The sequence below is a fragment of the Salmo salar genome, chromosome 18 (genome assembly GCF_965601325.2).
Source record: "Salmo salar chromosome 18, fSalSal1, whole genome shotgun sequence".
Lineage (NCBI taxonomy): Eukaryota > Metazoa > Chordata > Actinopteri > Salmoniformes > Salmonidae > Salmo > Salmo salar.
Genome location: NC_138308.1, coordinates 4240657 through 4260768, shown reverse-complemented (window position 1 = coordinate 4260768; position 20112 = coordinate 4240657). Strand labels below are relative to the sequence as shown.

The 20112-nt window shown below is 42.6% G+C and overlaps 1 protein-coding gene across 7 annotated transcripts in view; it reads left to right on the top strand.

Moving 5' to 3' along the window:
• The window catches only part of LOC106576891 (fibroblast growth factor receptor 2), a 145466-nt gene that overhangs the window by 121882 nt on the left and 3472 nt on the right, over nt 1-20112 (top strand). For all 7 annotated transcript variants that reach the window (XM_014154426.3, XM_082964674.1, XM_082964673.1 and 4 more), the window contains 2 exons: nt 12469-12606; nt 13059-13164. In XM_014154426.3, coding sequence (XP_014009901.1) covers nt 12469-12606; nt 13059-13164 — 244 coding nt within the window. The remainder of the gene's footprint in view (nt 1-12468; nt 12607-13058; nt 13165-20112) is intronic.

Genomic DNA, 20112 nt, shown 5'->3' with positions numbered 1-20112 from the left:
TTAGAGAGGATCTCATGTTAAATACTGTTGAAGTAATATAGCTACATGTTCATCTGCCTCACATTCTTGTGGGAAGCTGCTATAGACCACCAAGTGCTAACAGTCAGTATCTGGATAATGTGTGAAATGCTTGAAAATGTATGTGATATCAACAGAGTGGTACATTTTCTGGGTGATTTAAATATTGACTGGCTTTCATCAAGCTGCCTACTCAAGAAAAATCTTCAAACTGTAACCGGTGCCTGCAACCTGGTTCATGTTACCAGTTAGGGTAGTTACAAACAGCACAGGAATGAAATCATCAACATGTATTGATCACATCTTTACTAATGTTGCAAAAATTAGCTTGAAAGCAATATCCAGATCCATAGGATGAAGTGATCACAATATAATAGCCATATCTAGGACATCCAAAGTTCCAAAGGCTGGTCCTAATATAGTGTATAAGAGGTCATACAAGAAGGTTGGTAGTGATTCCTATGTTGTTGATGTAAAGAATATTTGGTCCGTGGTGTGTAATGAGGAGCAAACAGATGCTGCACTTGACACATTTATGAAATTGTTTGTTCCAGTTACTAATAAACATGCACCCATTAAGAAAATGACTGTGAAAACTGTTAAATCCCTGTGGATTAATGAGGAATTGAACAATTGTATGGTTGAGAGGGATGAGGCAAAAGGAATGGCAAATAAGCCAAGCTGCACAACCGATTGGCAAATGTATTGCAAATTGAGAAACCATGTGACTAAACTGAATAAAAAGAAGAATAAACAACACTATGAAACAAAGATAAATGGCATAAAGAATGATAGTAAAAAGCTTGGGCGCACCTTAAATTACATTTTGGGAAAAAAAGGCAATCTCAGCTCCATCATTCATTGAATCAGATGGTTCATTTATCACAAAACCCACTGATATTGCCAACTACTTTAATAATTTTTTCATTGGCAAGATTATCAATCATAGGCATGATGTGCCAGCAACAAATGCTGACACTACACATCCAATTATATCTGACCAAATTATGAAAGACAAGCATTGTAATTTTGAATTCTGTAAAGTGAGTGTGGAATGACAAGCCACCGTGGTCTGACAACTTGGATGGAAAATTACTGAGGATGATAGCGGACAATGTTGCCACTCCTATTTGCAATTTCTTTCAATTTAAGCCTACTAGAAAGTGTGTGCCTACAGGCCTTTAGGGAAGCAAAAGTAATTATGCTACCTAACAATAGCAAAGCCCCCTTTACTGGCTGAAATAGCTGACCAATCAGCCTGTTACCAACCCTTAGTAAACTTTTGGAAAAAATGGTGTTTGACAAGATACAATGCTATTTTACAGTTAACAAATTGACAACAGACTTTCAGCACGCTTATAGGGAAGGACATTCAACAAGCATAGAACTTACACAAATGACTGATGATTGGCTAAAAGAAATTGATGATAAAAAGATTGGGGGCTGTTTTGTTAGACTTCAGTGTGGCTTTTGCCATTATCGATCATAGTCTGCTGCTGGAAAAACGTACACTACCGTTCAAAAGTTTGGGGTCACTTAGAAATGTTTTTGTTTTTTAAAGAAAAGCACATTTTTTGTCCATTAAAATAATATCAAATTGATCAGAAATACAGTGTAGACATTGTTAATGTTGTAAATGACTATTGTAGCTGGAAACGGCCAATTTTTTTATGGAATATCTACAGGCGTACAGAGGCCCATTATTAGCAACCATGTGTTCCAATTGCACATTGTGTTAGCTAATCCAAATTTATAATTTTAAAAGGCTAATTGATCATTAGAAAACCCTTTTGCAATTATGTTAGCACAGCTGAAAACTGTTGTTCTGATTTAAAGAGGCAATAAAACTGGCCTTCTTTAGACTAGTTGAGTATCTGGAGCATCAGCATTTGTAGGTTCCATTACAGGCTCAAAATGGCCAGAAACAAAGACCTTCCTTCTGAAACTCATCAGTCTATTCCTGTTCTGAGAAATGAAGGCTATTCCATGCGAGAAATTATCAAGAAACGGAAGATCTCGTACAACGCTGTGTACTACTCCCTTCACAGAACAGCGCAAACTGGCTCTAACCAGAACAGAAAGAGTGGGAGGCCCCGGTCCACAACTGAGCAAGAGGACACATACATTAGAGTGTCTAGTTTGAGAAACAGACGTCTCACAAGTCCTCAACTGGCAGCTTCATTAAATATGCGGTTCCGAATTCCTTGCCATATGGCATAACATACAAACTTTCAATGTACATTTGTTTGTAACTTATAGTATCTGAGTCTGAGAGTAAATACACTGCTCAAAAAAATAAAGGGAACACTTAAACAACACAATGTAACTCCAAGTCAATCACACTTCTGTAAAATCAAACTGTCCACTTAGGAAGCAACACTGATTGACAATAAATTTCACATGCTGTTGTGCAAATGGAATAGACAACAGGTGGAAATTATAGGCAATTAGCAAGACACCTCCAATAAAGGAGTGGTTCTGCAGGTGGTGACCACAGACCACTTCTCAGTTCCTATGCTTCCTGGCTGATGTTTTGGTCACTTTTGAATGCTGGCGGTGCTTTCACTCTAGTGGTAGCATGAGACGGAGTCTACAACCCACACAAGTGGCTCAGGTAGTGCAACTCATCCAGGATGGCACATCAATGCGAGCTGTGGCAAGAAGGTTTGCTGTGTCTGTCAGTGTAGTGTCCAGAGCATGGAGGCGCTACCAGGAGACAGGCCAGTACATCAGGAGACATGGAGGAGGCCGTAGGAGGGCAACAACCCAGCAGCAGGACCGCTACCTCCGCCTTTGTGCAAGGAGGAGCACTGCCAGAGCCCTGCAAAATGACCTCCAGCAGGCCACAAATGTGCATGTGTCTGCTCAAACGGTCAGAAACAGACTCCATGATGGTGGTATGAGGGCCCGACGTCCACAGGTGGGGGTTGTGCTTACAGCCCAACACCGTGCAGGACGTTTGGCATTTGCCAGAGAACACCAAGATTGGCAAATTCGCCACTGGCGCCCTGTGCTCTTCACAGATGAAAGCAGGTTCACACTGAGCACATGTGACAGACGTGACAGAATCTGGAGACGCCGTGGAGAACGTTCTGCTGCCTGCAACATCCTCCAGCATGACCGGTTTGGCGGTGGGTCAGTCATGGTGTGGGGTGGCATTTCTTTGGGGGGCCGCACAGCCCTCCATGTGCTCGCCAGAGGTAGCCTGACTGCCATTAGGTACCGAGATGAGATCCTCAGACCCCTTGTGAAACCATATGCTGGTGCGGTTGGCCCTGGGTTCCTCCTAATGCAAGACAATGCTAGACCTCGTGGCTGGAGTGTGTCAGCAGTTCCTGCAAGAGGAAGGCATTGATGCTATGGACTGGCCCGCCCGTTCCCCAGACCTGAATCCAATTGAGCACACCTGGGACATCATGTCTCGCTCCATCCACCAACGCCACGTTGCACCACAGACTGTCAAGGAGTTGGCGGATGCTTTAGTCCAGGTCTGGGAGGAGATCCCTCAGGAGACCATCCGCCACCTCATCAGGAGCATGCCCAGGTGTTGTAGGGAAGTCATACAGGCACGTGGAGGCCACACACACTACTGAGCCTCATTTTGACTTGTTTTAAGGACATTACATCAAAGTTGGATCAGCCTGTAGTGTGGGTTTCCACTTTAATTTTGAGTGTGACTCCAAATCCAGGCCTCCATGGGTTGATAAATTGGATTTCCATTGATTATTTTTGTGTGATTTTGTTGTCAGCATATTCAACTATGTAAAGAAAAAAGTATTTAATAACATTATTTCATTCATTCAGATCTAGGATGTGTTATTTTAGTGTTCCCTTTATTTTTTTGAGCAGTGTATATCAGTGTGGTTAACTTGTTACTTTTGTGTTCGGTAACACTTCAATTATGTTTGTTAATTTAAGATGACCTCAAATTACGCAGTCGGCAGGCTATCAAAAGGAGAAGAAGCAAAACTCCCTTAAAAATATAACAATAACAAACAGATTTTTGTGTAGTGTAATGTGCCGCAATACACAATAGCCCCTTTCAAATCACCCAGTTCAACCCGCTCTTATTGCTAAAATAGCAGGGCTATGCAGGTCAGTAATCATACCGTTAACTTGTATTTAGTTGGTATGACATGTAATGTGTAGATTTTTATAAATGTCTTATGGCTCCCGGCTACACTGAGCTATGTAAAACGGAGGGGAATTACGAACTCGAACTAAACCAATGAAAGTAGAGATCCCACGATCTATAATGATAACTTAGATGTATAATTCCAAACTATGGAGGGGAAAAGTAACAGCTATGGCTGTGTTGCGCTTGTACCATGGATTAGCGACATGGGTTAGCTACAAGGTTAGCTCAAACAGAAGCAAAAGAGGAGCATTAAACCAACATTATAAATAAACTAATGGTTGCCTCAAAATATGAGAGCTAAACAAACTAGTGAAATCCTTGCAATATATGTTCTTCTAGGTAGCCATCTAAGGAAAATAACAAGATTACTAAAGTATTATTTAAGTTTTGGTCTAAGCATCATGAATATTAATGCAGGTGTGCTCTAGTCCGAATTAGCTGAGATTGATAACAAGTGATGTCAGCTAACGTTAGCTAAAGAGGTCCGATCTGTAACGTAAATGTTAGCTAACTAGCTAATCTGGCATTAACATGTGCCATCATAATCCAAAATGCTGATTACTGGAGAAATTCACATAACGTTATAGCTAGATACCCATCTTCTCCAGGTGGAGTTACAGTCCCTTGCAGCACAGGTAACCAGTCCGTTAACAGATCAACAACAGTAACGTCCATGCAGCTGGATGGCCCGGTTCAGTCCTTAAACTGGCTAGTATAACTTGCCTCCAGATAGCTAAATAGCCTGTTGCTTCCTAGCTTGGTTTGTTAGGCTAGAGTTTCACCCAAAGTTGGAAAGAGAGAACTGAATTACTGTTGTGTTCGATTTTCACTTGCGTGTCAAATTCTTCAGAATTAAATTCTTAGCTAGCGCTGGTTCTGAGAAGCCCTCTGGGGTTGTTATCATCAAATCCGCAGGGTATCACAGGCCATAACGGATTCCCTCACAGCCCCTGAGCATGGCCCTCACCTCCCTGAAGGCAGTCCTCTGCTTGGTAACTGCATGAGTGTAGTCAGGATAGATTCGGATCTGGTCTCCAAATGTGGATATCACTTGTTTGACCTCGGCTGCTTTGCGGAGGATTGCTTCTTTCTCTTGGTAGTAGTGGCATCTTATCATGAATGCTCGTGGTGGCTGGTCATCCTCCGGTCTCTCTTGTAGAGTGCGCTGTGCGCTGTCAGGCAGTGGGGGCCTTTTATAGCATCTCTGCCATGAACTCTGTAAGGGCACTTGCCATCCTCCTGTCTCACTCACACCCGTCACGCGTAAATTCGAACGACGGGATCTAGCCTCCAAATTTTAGTTTTTCTCTTTAAGTTCCATGATTTCCTTTTTCATTTGGAGAACATTTCTTTCCAGTGTGGTGATTGAGTCAGAGTGGCCATTAGCCGCGGTCTCCAGGCTGGTCATACGGATGTCCAGTGCTTCGTGGTTGGATCTAGCCTGTTCGATGGCAGTTTTCAGCTCCTCTCTCAGCTGGCTAACCTGGTTTCGTAGCTCTGCCGACTACATCTCTGCCTTTTTTGTCCATTTTGTCAATTAATTCCTGCTTCATTTCAGTTAATGCCTGTAGAATAGCTTCTTGTCCAGTCGCCTCGGCTGTGCATTGTTCAGCCGTTGGGGTAGCCTCATGGTCCTTGGCTAGGCTAGCTGGTCTGTTAGCATTAGCCTTAGGCTGATTCTTGCGGTTGGTGCCTGGCATCGTTGACAAAAATGAAAAAAACATGACAGTAAGCCTTAAAATTAAGTCTCAGATTGTAGAGTGGTATTTTGATCAACATTACAATCTGCCCATATGTTTTGGAACAAACGAATCAAATATTGAAATGTTCTGGTGAGGAGCTCAGAAAAGTACATCCTCATCCTCATCTTCCCCTACAGGCCCTAGATTTGTCGCACCTGGACTATTGTTCAGTCGTGTGGTCAGTTGCCACAAAAAGGGACTTAGGAAAATTGCAATTGGCTCAGAACAGGGCAGCACGGCTAGCACTTGGATGCACACAGAGAGCCACAAGAGGTCTCTTCACAGTCCCCAAGTCCAGAACAGGCTATGGGAGGCGCACAGTACTACATAGAGCCATGTCTACGTGGAACTCTATTCCACATCAAGTAACTGATGCAAGCAGTAAAATTTGATTTAAAAAACGGATAAAAATGCACCTTATGGAAGAGCGGGACTGGGAAGCAACACATACATAGGCACAGACACATCCATACACACACACACGATAACATACGCCCTATACACACAAGTACAAATTCAAATGTTGTATTGTAGATATGTGGTAGTGGTGGAGTAGGGGCCTGAGGGCACACAGTGTGTTGTGAAATCTGTGAATGTATTGTAATGTTTTTGAAGTTGAGGCTGTGTGAGAGAATGCCAAGAGTGTGCAAAGCTGTCATCAAGGCAAAGGGTGGCTACTTTGAAGAATCTCAAATATAAAATATATTTTGATTTGTTTAAGACTTTTGGTTACTACATGATTCCATATGTGTTATTCCATAGTTTTGATGTCTTCACTATTATTATACAATGTAGAAAATAGTAAAAATAAAGAAAAACCCTTGCATGAGTAGGTGTGTCCAAATGTTTGACTGGAACTGTATATACATTAGCAAAAATTTCCCCAGAATGTTTTTTGCTTTGTCGTTATGGGGTATTGTATAAGGCTGAAACGTAACAAAACGTGGAAAAAGTCAAGGGTGTGACTACTTTCTGAATGCACTGTATACACTTTATATACACTCACTCACACACATTACATTGACACTCTCACACAAACCCAAACACATTCACATACACTACATACGCACAAACATAATGCTGCTGCTACTCTGTTCTTTATTCTTCTCTTATTATTATCTATCCTGATGCCTAGTCACTTTACCTTGGCTTTATGTACATATCTACCTCAAATATCTTGTATCCCTGCACAGTGATACGGTACTGGTACTCCCTGTATATAGTTCCTCTTGAGATACTATTTGTATGTTTCCTATTTTCTTATTTTGAAGTCTGCATCGTTGTGAGGGGCTCGTAAGCAAGCATTTCACGGTAAAGTTTTATTCGGTGCATGTGTCCAATACAATTACATTTTATTTGTTCCCCACCACCTCTACACAAAACATCCATTTGTCAAACTGAGTACATCTAAATTAATGCTAGGGGAGAACTTTAATAGAGGATGTTTAGCATTTTAATTAATGGAATCAATGGAATGACAGCAGCTGTGGGTTCTTTAAACAGTTACCCTTCAACCCTTTGGTTCTCTTAGCAGTACCTGTGGAAATCTTGTGAGGAAAAAATATATTATAATAATAAGTCTCATACTTTCATCGCTATCATTTGTTATCACATGTATGTATGTATGTATGTATGTATGTATGTATGTATGTATGTATGTATGTATGTATGTATGTATGTATGTATGTATGTATGTATGTATGTATGTATGTATGTATGTATCAATGGATGTATCAATGGATGTATCAATGGATGTATAACATGATAATAGTAATGAAATCAATCATGTTGAATATGTGTGTATTAGAGTTCTCATCTGGCCTGAAAATTGAAGCCTGGTCTGACCCAAACCCGATGAGCTGAAGCCCGAGCCCTGGCAATAAATGTAATGCCAGATTTATAGACCATGTTTCTATTTTGCTAAAGTTAACCAGAAGGTTATTCACTTACACTGGTGTTGGCAGAGACATCATCAAGCGGAGTGAGGAGAGAGGGAAAAGTTAGGAGAGGGGAAAACCCAAATTGAGTATAATCAACATCTGATATATGTAGACTCAGAGTTTATTAAACATCCATATATATTTTCAGAAATTTGACAGATGCTGCTTCTGTTGCCTGTTTAAGTGTTTGTTTGATTCCGTGACCTCCAACTGCCTCAGACAACCACAACATGTAAGCTACACTATATATACAAAAGTATGTGGACACATCAGCACAAGCAGCGTCATCAAAGAACCGTTCGTCGGGAGCGTCATGAAATGGATTTCCATGGCCGAGCAGCCGCACACAAGCCTTAGATCGCCATGCGCAATGCCAAGCGATGGCTGGAGTGGTGTAAAGCTCGCTGCCATTGGACTCTGGAGCAGTGGAAATGCTGGCTGTCCAGCGGAGGAATCTGAGTTTGGTGGATGCCAGGAGAACGCTACCTGCCCGAATGCGTAGTGCCACCTGTAAAGTTTGGTTGATGAGGAATAATGGTCTGTGGCTGTTTTTCATGATTTGGGCTAGGCCATTTAGTTCCAATGAAGGGAAATCAAAACGCTACCACACACAATGACATTCTAGACGATTCTGTGCTTCCAACTTTGTGGAAACAGTTTGGAGAAGGCCCTTTCCTGTTTCAGCATGACAATGCCCCCGTGGCCAATGCAAGGTCCATACAGAAATGGTTTGTCGAGATTGGTGTGGAAGAACTTACCTGGCCTGCACAGAGCCCTGACCTCAACCCCATCGGACACCTTTGGGATGAATTGGAATGCTGACTGTGAGCCAGGCCTAATCGCCCAACATCAGTGCCCAACCTCACTAATGCTTTTGTGGCTGAATGGAAGCAAGTCCCCACAGCAATGTTCCAACGTGTAGTGGAAAGCCTTCCCAGAGGAGTGGAGGCTGTTATAGAAGCAAAGGAGGGACCAACTCCATATTAATGCCCATGATTTTGGAATGAGATGTTTGAAGAGCAGGTGTCCACATACTTTGTCATGTAAAAATGCCTTCCTCTCCATCTTAAATAAGCATGCCCCATTCAAGAAATTTAGAACCAGGAACAGATATAGCCCTTGGTTCTCTCCAGACCTGACTGCCCTTAACCAACACAAAAACATCCTGTGGCGTTCTGCATTCGCATCGAACAGCCCCCGTGATATGCAACTTTTCAGGGAAGTTAGAAACCAATATACACAGGCAGTTAGAAAAGCCAAGGCTAGCTTTTTCAAGCAGAAATTTGCTTCCTGCAACACAAACTCAAAAAAGTTCTGGGACACTGTAAAGTCCATGGAGAATAAGAACACCTCCTCCAGCTGCCCACTGCACTGAGGATAGGAAACTCTATCACCACCGATAAACCCACTATAATTGAGAATTTCAAGAAGCATTTTTCTACGGCTGGCCATGCTTTCCACCTGGCTACCTCTACCACAGTCGACAGCACTGCACCCCCCACAGCTACTCGCCCAAGCCTCCCCCATTTCTCCTTCTCCCAAATCCAGTCAGCTGATGTTCTGAAAGAGCTGCAAAATCTGGACCCCTACAAATCAGCCAGGCTAGACAATCTGGACCCTTTCTTTCTCAAATTATCTGCCGAAATTGTTGCAACCCCTATTACTAGCCTGTTCAACCTCTCTTTCGTGTCGTCTGAGATTCCAAAAGATTGGAAAGCAGCTGCTGTCATCCCCCTCTTCAAAGGAGGGGACACTCTTGACCCAAACTGCTACAAACCTATATCTATCCTACCCAGCCTTTCTAAGGTCTTCGAAAGCCAAGTCAACAAACAGATTACCGACCATTTCGAAACCCACCGCACCTCCTCCGTTATGCAATCTGGTTTCAGAGCTGGTCATGGGTGCACCGCAGCCACGCTCAAGGTCCTAAACAATATCGTAACCGCGATCGATAAGAAACAATACTGTGCTGCCGTATTCATTGACCTGGCCAAAGCTTTCAACTCTGTCAATCACCACATCCTCATCGGCAGACTCAATAGCCTTGGGTTCTCAAATGATTGCCTCGCCTGGTTCACCAACTACTTCTCTGATAGAGTTCAGTGTGTCAAATCGGAGGGCCTGTTGTCCGGGCCTCTGGTAGTCTCTATGGGGGTGCCACAGGGTTCAATTCTTGGGCCAACTCTTTTCTCTGTATACATCAATGATGTCGCTCTTGCTGCTGGTGAGTCTCTGATCCACCTCTACGCAGACAACACCATTCTGTATACTTCTGGCACTTCTTTGGACACTGTGTTAACAACCCTCCAGACGAACTTCAATGCCATACAACTCTCCTTCCGTGCCCTCCAACTGCTCTTAAATACAAGTAAAACTAAATGCATGCTCTTCAACCGATCGCTGCCTGCACCTGCCCGCCTGTCCAGCATCACTACTCTGGACGGCTCTGACTTAGAATATGTGGACAACTACAAATACCTAGGTGTCTGGTTAGACTGTAAACTCTCCTTCCAGACTCACATCAAACATCTCCAATCCAAAGTTAAATCTAGAATTGGCTTCCTATTTCGCAACAAAGCATCCTTCACTCATGCTGCCGTAAAACTGACCATCCTACCGATCCTCGACTTCGGCGATGTCATTTACAAAATAGCCTCCAATACCCTACTCAACAAACTGGATGCAGTCTATCACAGTGCCATCCGTTTTGTCACCAAAGCCCCATATACTACCCACCACTGCGACCTGTATACTCTCGTTGGCTGGCCCTCGCTTCATACTCATCGCCAAACCCACTGACTCCAGGTCATCTACAAGACCCTGCTAGGTAAAGTCCCCCCTTATCTCCGCTCACTGGTCACCATAGCAGCACCCAACTGTAGCACGCGCTCCAGCAGGTATATCTCTCTGGTCACCCCCAAAGCCAATTCCTCCTTTGGCCGTCTCTCCTTCCAGTTCTCTGCTGCCAATGACTGGAACGAACTACAAAAATCTCTGAAACTGGAAACACTTATCTCCCTCACTAACTTTAAGCACCAGCTGTCAGAGCAGCTCACAGATCACTGCACCTGTACATAGCCCATCTATAATTTAGCCCAAACAACTACCTCTTTCCCTACTGTATTATTTTTTATTTTTTGCTCCTTTGCACCCCATTATTTCTACTTTGCACTTTCTTCTACTACAAATCTACCATTCCAGTGTTTTATTTGCTATATTGTATTTACTTTGCCACCATGGCCTTTTTGCCTTTACCTCCCTTATCTCACCTCATTTGCTCACATTGTATATAGACTTATTTTTCTACTGTATTATTGACTGTATGTTTGTTTTACTCCATGTGTAACTCTGTGTTGTTGTATGTTGTCAAACTGCTTTGCTTTATCTTGGCCAGGTCGTAATTGTAAATGAGAACTTGTTCTCAACTTGCCTACCTGGTTAAATAAAGGTGAAATAAAAAATAAAAAATAAAATGTATTGTATGTTGAATAAAGAAATTTCACAAATTCCACAGTTTTTACACTTCGCCATGTTGTAGTAAAGATTTTAGTAATTGTTTTCATTAGAATAGATTCTGTGATTTAAAAAGAAAAAAGTATTCAGCATTGTTTACGCTGTTCCAAACAAACATAATTTTTTGTTTTTATAATAGGCCCACCTTTACACACGTGGGGTCACGCAGTGCTCACCGCTCTCCGTCTTCTTGATCGCTTTCTTCTTCTTATTATCATCATCATTATAATAATAAGTATGTTAATATCATCATCAGTAGGCTTAGTTTTAAAATGACTAAAATAACAAAGGGAGCCTTGAATAATTCAACAGATAAACTGCAACGTCAGCAATTGTAGGAATGCGACTGTGTTTAATCTTTGTAGTCTAATAAATACTCTGGGATTTCTTATAATTAGTTAGGTGCTGTTTACACTGTTCCAAACATTCAGAAAACACACATTTTTAATCTAACACCTGTTTGGCAGTGGCACACAAACAGCACTCGGCTTACCCACTTTCTCCTTTGTCTTCTTCTTAAGATTATTATAATTGTTATTATTATTAAGTACTATAGTAGCCTATATAAGTATGAGTCATTCAGTCGTGCCCTTAAATACAATCAAGCTTTTTATTTTGAAAATTAAATGTTCTGGCTAATTACGCTATGGCCTGTGTATTAAGACAACAGAACAAAACACAACAGAAGAACACGTCAATAAAATAAGAAATGGAGTCTTGAATAATTAAATAAATAAATGTTCTGGATATTATTAGCTATAGGCCGGCCTTTGGCCTAACAGGTGCATGCATGTGTCACGTGAACAGAGCATAGCAGGGAAGGCACATTTAGCGAATAGGGAATGTTTTTGCAGTCTCAACAAATGAGGGATTTCGGTAACATAACTTTTCAGTCAGAGAAACAAGTAAGAAACAAATGAATAACTAATTATATAGCGGCTTCAGCCCAACGGACAGCGCAATACAGCTTGTACTTTCTCCTGCAGCTGACGGAGGAGAGAGAGAGATAGGGTGTGCCATTCACACAGGCACGCACTGTAAAAAAAATGTTGGCCATGAAAAAATTAGTTTCGGGCTGAAATTGAGAACTCTAGTGTGTATGTGTTTTTTTTCCCAGCTGGTCATTTGGGGTGCTAATGTGGGAGATCTTCACCCTGGGGGGTTCTCCGTACCCCGGCATCCCCGTAGAAGAGCTCTTCAAGCTGCTGAAAGAGGGCCATCGCATGGACAAGCCTGGCAACTGCACCAACGAGCTGTATGATACCATCTTTATCTTTTTATCTCAAACACACACATATGCATGCACGCAGGCAGGAGCACAAGCATGAATGTGTGCATTCACACAGGCAGGCACACATGCACACAAACACACATAAACCTTATTGGGGGTCCCCACCCCCACCCTCACCCCATCTCTATCAGATCAATGACCCTACACATCTGGCCTGGGTCTGTATCAATGTCCTCATTCACAATGGGGCCTGTCCAGTCACACAGAAAACAATGTTACGGCCTACACCGGTACTGTAGGGCCTAATGTTCTCACACTGTACTGGAAACAGTGAAGCCCACAGTGGAGACAGACATGGGTGACAAGGTATGTACTTTGGAAATATATAATATAGGACTTTTGTTAACCTCTCTCTCTCTCTCTCTCTCTCTCTCTCTCTCTCTCTCTCTCTCTCTCTCTCTCTCTCTCTCTCTCAGGTACATGATGATGAAAGACTGTTGGCATGCCATTTCCTCCCATCGGCCCACCTTCAAGCAGTTGGTGGAGGATCTAGACCGTATCCTGACCCTGGTCACCAATGAGGTGAGGGCACAAACCAGAGTCATTCCGCTTAACCATCACACCTGTTCACACTAGGGCTATGGCGGTCATGAAATTTTGTCAGCCGGTCTCATGGTAATTGACTGTTAATGAACATAAACACATTTAGCATCTCCGGCTATCGTACTGCTGTCGGGGTAGGGTAAATTCTATGCACTTGAATAGCGGATGGAGGACGCTTTTGCTGCGATTCTTTTTCATACCAGCCAGGTAGGCTACTCCAGTTGTAAAGCGACGCAATGTGCTTAATATTAGAAAAGTTGAGAAAAAAATATAGTAGGCCTAGTCTATGGAAACCTGATGGGATCCTCATCTTTTTAATAGAGGCCATCAACACTGTTGCATAGCCTATAGAAATGTTGCGCAACATGGGCTTATAGGAACACTTATTTCATTCCATGCATCAACCAGCTATGAGGAGCTGGCTCTCCTATTTTGCTCTAACTCTGAATGCCAGAGCTCTCATGAAGTGTTTTATTTGATTTTCTATTGCATTTCCATTGATGTCAGAATGATTAGTGGAACAATAGAGCGCTGAGTACCGAACATAAGCGACTGACCCTTAGCAAGTTTGATAGGCTACTAATGACCATCAGCGGCATCAGAGAGCAGTTTTGGAGAAGTCTAGTTACCGTGACTGTCAAGTGGAATTTGACTGCTGTCATGACAAGTGACTGCCGGTGTGGCGGTAATGCGGTCACCGTAACAGCCCGAGTTCACAGTTACCTACAATCTGAAGTCTGAGAAATTCACTTGTAGTGCCTACAGAAAGTATTCAGACCCCTTGACTTTGTCCACATTTTGTTACATTACAGCCTTATTAAAACATTTTTTTTTTTTTATCTACAGACATTACCACATAATGATCAAGCAAAAACAGGTTTTTATAAATTTTTGCAAATGTATAAAAACACGGATACCTTATTTACATTAGTATTCAGACCCCTTTGCTATGAGACTTGAAATTGAGCTCAGGTGCATCCTGTTTGCATTGATCATCCTTGAGATGTTTCTACAACTTGATTGGAGTGCACTTTTGGTAAATTCAATTGATTGGATATGATTTGGAACGGCACACACCTGTCTGTATAAGGTCCCACAGTTTACAGTGCATGTCAGAGCAAAACCCAAGCCATGAGGTCAAAGGAATTTCCCTTAGAGCTCTGAGACAGGATTGTGTTGAGGAACAGATCTGGGGAAGGGTACCAAAAATGTCTGCAGCATTGAATGTCCCTAAGAACACAGTGGCATCCATGATTCTTAATTGGAAGTTTGGAACCACCAAGACTCTTCCTAGAACTATCTTCTCTAAAACAAACTGAGCAATCGGGGGAGAAGGGCCTTGGTCAGGGAGGTGACCAAGAACCCGAGCTCTAGAGTTCCTCTGTGGAGATGGGAGAGCTCTAGAGTTCCTCTGTGGAGATGGGAGAACCTTCCAGAAGGACAACCATCTCTGCAGCACTCCACCAATCAGGCCTTTATGGTAGAGTGGCCAGACAGAAGGCACTCCTCAGTAAAAGGCACATGACAGCCCGCTTGGAGTTGCCAAAAGGCACCTAAAGACTCTCAGACCATGAGAAACAAGATTTTTTGGTCTGATGAAACCAAAATTGAACTCTTTGGCCTGAATGCCAAGCGTCATGTTTGGAGGAAACCTGGCATTATCCCTATGGTGAAGCATGGTGGTGGCAGCATCATGCTGTGAAGATGTTTTTCAGCTTGGGGGTAGAAGCTGTTAAGGAGCGTTTTGGTCCAAGACTTGGCACGCCGGTACCGCTTTCCGTGCGGAAAAACAGTCTATGACCTGGGTGACTGGAATCTCGGACAATTTTATGGTCTTTCCCCTGACACCGCCTATTATATAGGTCCTGGATGGCAGGAAGATTGGCCCCAGTGATGTACTCGGCCATACGCGCTACCCTCTGTAGCGCCTTACGGTCAGATGCCGAGCAATTGCCATACCAGGCGGTGATGCAACCGGTCAGGATGCTCTCGATGGTGCAGCTGTCAGTGAAAACACTTGCCAGTTGGTCCGAGCGTGCTTTGAGTACACGTACTGGTAATCCGTCTGGCCCCGCGGCTTTTTGACTGTTGACCTGTTTAAAGGTCTTGCTCACATCTGCTTCCGAGAGCGATATCACACAGTCATCTGGAACAGCTGGTTCTCTCATGCATGCTTCAGTGTTGCTTGCCTCGAAGCGAGCATAAAAGGCATTTCGCTCGTCTGGTAGGCTCTCGTCACTAGGCAGCTCACGTCTGTGTTTCTCTTTGTTGTTTGTGATAGTTTTCAAGCCCTGCCACATCCGACGAGCATCAGAGCCGGTGTAGTAGGATTCAATCTTAATTATATTGAAGCTTTGCTTGTTTGATGGTTCGTCAGAGGGCATAGCGGGATTTCTTATTAACCTGTTATGGCTAGGGGGCAGTATTTTCACAGCCGGATAAAAAACGTACCCGATTTAATCTGATTATTACTCCTGCCCAGAAACTAGAATATGCATATAATTATTAGCTTTGGATAGAAAACACTCCAAAGTTTCTAAAACTGTTTGAATGGTGTCTGTGAGTATAACAGAACTCATTTGGCAGGCCAAAACCTGAGAAGATTCCATGCAGGAAGTGCCCTGTCTGACAATTTCTTGCCCTTCTTGATTATCTCTATCCATTACAGAGGATCTCTGCTGTTACGTGACACTTCCTACGGCTCCCATGGGCTCTCAGAAGGCGGCAAAAAGCTGAATCGTGGCTTTGCAGGCTCTGGCTGAAAAAAAGTAGCGCGTTTGGGTAGTGGCTGGTTACAGTACTGTGAGACTCAGGCTCGTGCCTGCGTCGACCCCATGCTTTGTTTTCTTTTGTCTGTTTACCTAAACGCAGATTCCCGGTCGGAATATTATCGCTTTTTTACGAGAAAAATGGCATAAAAATTGATTTTAAACAGCGGTTGACATGCTTCGAAGTACGGTAATGGAATATTTAGAAATCTTTTGTCACGAATTGCGCCATGCTCGTAACCCTTATTTACACTTCGGATAGTGTCTTGAACGCACTAACAAAACGCCGCTGTTTGGATATAACGATGGATTATTTTGAACCAAACCAACATTTGTTATTGAAGTAGAAGTCCTGGGACTGCATTCTGACGAAGACAGCAAAGGTAATAACATTTTTCTAATAATAAATCTGACTTTGGTGAAGGCTAAACTTGCTGGGTGTCTAAATAGCTAGCCCTGTGATGCCGGGCTATGTACTCAGAATATTGCAAAATGTGCTTTCACCGAAAAGCTATTTTAAAATCGGACACCTCGATTGCACAAAGGAGTTCTGTATCTATAATTCTTAAAATAATTGTTATGTTTTTTGTGAACGTTTATCGTGAGTAATTTAGTAAATTCACCGGAGGTTTGCGGGGGGTATGCTAGTTCTGAACGTCACATGCTAATGTAAAAAGCTGGTTTTTGATATAAATATGAACTTGATTGAACAAAACATGCATGTATTGTATAACATAATGTCCTAGGTGTGTCATCTGATGAAGATCATCAAAGGTTAGTGCTGCATTTAGCTGTGGTTTTGTTTTTTGTGACATTATATGCTAGCTTGAAAAATGGGTGTCTGATTATTTCTGGCTGGGTACTCTGCTGACATAATCTAATGTTTTGCTTTCGCTGTAAAGCCTTTTTGAAATCGGACAGTGTGGTTAGATAAAGGAGAGTCTTGTCTTTAAAATGCTGTGAAATAGTCATATGTTTGAAAAATGGAAGTTTTCGGATTTTAGAGGAGTTTGTATTTCGTGCCACGCCCATCATTGGATATTGGAGCAGGTGTTCCGCTAGCGGAACGTCTAGATGTAAGAGGTTAACGTCCGGATGAGTGTCCCGCTCCTTGATAGAGGCATCTCTAGCCTTTAGCTCGATGCGGATGTTGCCTGTAATCCATGGCTTCTGGTTGGGATATGTACGTACGGTCACTGTGGGGACGACGTCGTCGATGCACTTATTGATGAAGCCGATGACTGAGGTGGTATACTCCTCAATGCCATTAAATGAATCCCGGAACATGTTCCAGTCTGTGCTGGCAAAACAGTCCTATAGTGTAGCACCCACGTCATCTGACCACTTCTGTATTGAGAGAGTCACTGTTACTTCCTGCTCTATTTTATGCTCGTAATCAGGAATCAGGAGGATAGAATTATGATCAGATTTGCCGAATGGAAGGCTTTGTATGCATCTCTGTGTGTGAAGTAAAGGTGGTCTAGAGTTGCACATGTGACAATGCTGGTACAAATTTGGTAAAACTGATTTAAATTTGCCTGCATTAAAGTCCCCGGCCACTAGGAGCGCCGCTTCTGGATTAGCATTTTCCTGTTAGCTTATGGCCTTAGAGTTGGTTGAGTGTGGTCTTAGTGCCAGCATCGGTCTGTGGTGGTAAATAGACGGCTACGAATAATATAGATGAGAACTCTCTTGGCAGATAGTGTGGTCTACAGCTTATCATATGGTACTCTACCTCAGGCGTGCAGTACCTCGAGACTTCTTTAATATTAGACATTGCTCACCAGCTGTTGTAGCTTCTTCTCTGTTCTGCCGGTGCGTGGAAAATCCTGCCAGCTCTATATTATCCGTGTCGTCGTTCAGCCACGACTCGGTGAAACATAAGATATTGCAGTTTTTAATGTCCCGTTGGTAGGATAATCTTAATCGTAGGTCATCAATTTTAATTTGACAATGATTGTACGTTAGCCTGTAGAATGGATGGTAGTGAGAGTTTACTCGCTCGCCTACGGATTCTCAGAAGGCAGCCCGACCTGCGACCCCTTTTCCTCCATCTTTTATCCATGCAAATGACGGGGAATTGTTCCCGGGAAAGCAGTATATCCCTCTCGTCGGACTCGTTAAAGGAAAAAGTTTCTTCCAGATCGAGGTGAGTAATCGCTCTTCTGATGTCCAGAAGTTATTTTTGGTCATAAGAGACAGTAGCATCCACATTATGTACAAAATAAGTAAAAAACGAACAAAATAGCACAGTTGGTTAGGAGTATGTAAAACCATCTTATTTCAGCAACATCTGCAGAGAAGAATAGAAGAAACTCCCCAAATACAGGTGTGCCAATCTTGTAGCGTCATACCCAAGAAGACTCGATGCTGTAATCACTGCGAAAGGTGCTTCAACAAAGTACTAAGTAAAGGGTCTGAATACTTACGTGATATTTCAGTTTTTTACATTTGCAGAAATGTCTAAAAAACTGTTTTTGCTTTGTCATTATGGGGTATTATGTGTAGATTGATGAGGAGAAAAACAAATTTAATACATTTTTGAATATGGCTGTAACGTAACAAAATGTGGAAAAAGTGCACGGGTCAGAATACTTTCCCGAATGCACTGTATGACATAAACCTGTGCTTTATAAAGGGTGGTATTAGCACGCTTAATAAAGGCCTTATAGATATTAAATTGATGCTTCAAAAAGCATTCATAACCCTGTCATGCATCTTGGTAGGGCATTGCATTACCAGGATATTTGGTTTGATTCCCGTACCCACCCATACGTAAAAATGTATTCACGCATGGCTGTAAGTCATATTGGATCAAAGTGTCTGCAAAGTGTTATTATATTTCACTAAAACATTTATAGGATGGCCCAACCTCTTGAAGGCTTATGTAAATGTGATATTTCCGTTTTTTTGCTTTATCATTATGGGCTATTGTGTGTAGATTAATGAGGGGGGAAAACAATTTAATCCATTTTAGAATAAGGCTGTAACGTAACAAAATTTGGAAAAAGTCGGAATACTTTCCGAAGGCAATGTACAGGGTTGGGGTCAATTCCCTTTCAATTCAGGAAGTAAACAGAAATTCCAATCAAAATAATTAGCATTGAGGAAAAAATGGAATTGGAATTTAAGTTTACTTCCTGAATTGACTGAATTTAAATGGAATTGACCCCAACCCTACTGACCTCGTATGCTTGGAAGTGCTCGGGCACTGAGAAGTATGACGTAAAAGCATGTCAGGCTTCTCCAAAAGCTTGGAAAAAGATGAACACGATACAGGCTCACAGACACTCCAATTGGGGGCAAGCAAAGTTGAACTACACTTTTTTTTAACAAGAATGTTCAAAAAGCATTAGAAGGAACCTGCGTTGGCTGACACATGACCTTTACAGTGACCAGAAAATGGCTGGTTGATGCAAACCAGGCCATGGCCCACTGATGTTGCCCAATCATAGAGAGCTACTCCGAGCTATTCCTCGCCTCGGAATAATGGTTTGTGTTTCTTTCCGTTCCCCTCCTGTCGTGTGTGATATCCGTGCACGGGTCTGAAGAGGGGCTGTGGATGGAAATCTGTCAGGGCTCATCTGGCCTCAGACCGGGACTCCATAGATAATGCCAAAAGCCCCAACTTCAAGGTTTCAGTTCAAACTTTTGAAATGTAATAAAGCGCCCCTTTTTCCCCTCCCCAAACCACTGGCATATGTGGAGCTCTTTAGTAATGTGAGATGCCTTGTGTTGAGCCGAGAAAATGGAAGCCAGCACTCTTTTTAAGAAGAACGCTCAAACCCCAAGAACACTTCTAAGGAGAGAGGAGGGTGCAGGGATAAAGACAAAATGACTGGTTTAAGTTGAAAAAGCCCCGAAATGAATACAAAAAAATATTTTTGTTTTTTATTTTTTCCTCGGTTTTTGGGTGAGCTCTGAAGGTTGCCAGACTACGTTCAGCCACATTCCAATTTCAGATGTCAGGTTTGTTTGGATTGTGCTGGGGAGTGACGTTAAGCGGAGCGGTATAGATGTAGCCCCGGGTTGAGTGGCCCTCTCTTTTAGTTTGAGCAGTCTCTCTCTCTCTTTATCTCTCTGGTCTGTCTTTCGCTCCCTCTCTCTCTCTTCTTGCCCCTCCTCTCTTAGTTTGAACGCTCTCTCTCTGGTCTCTTTC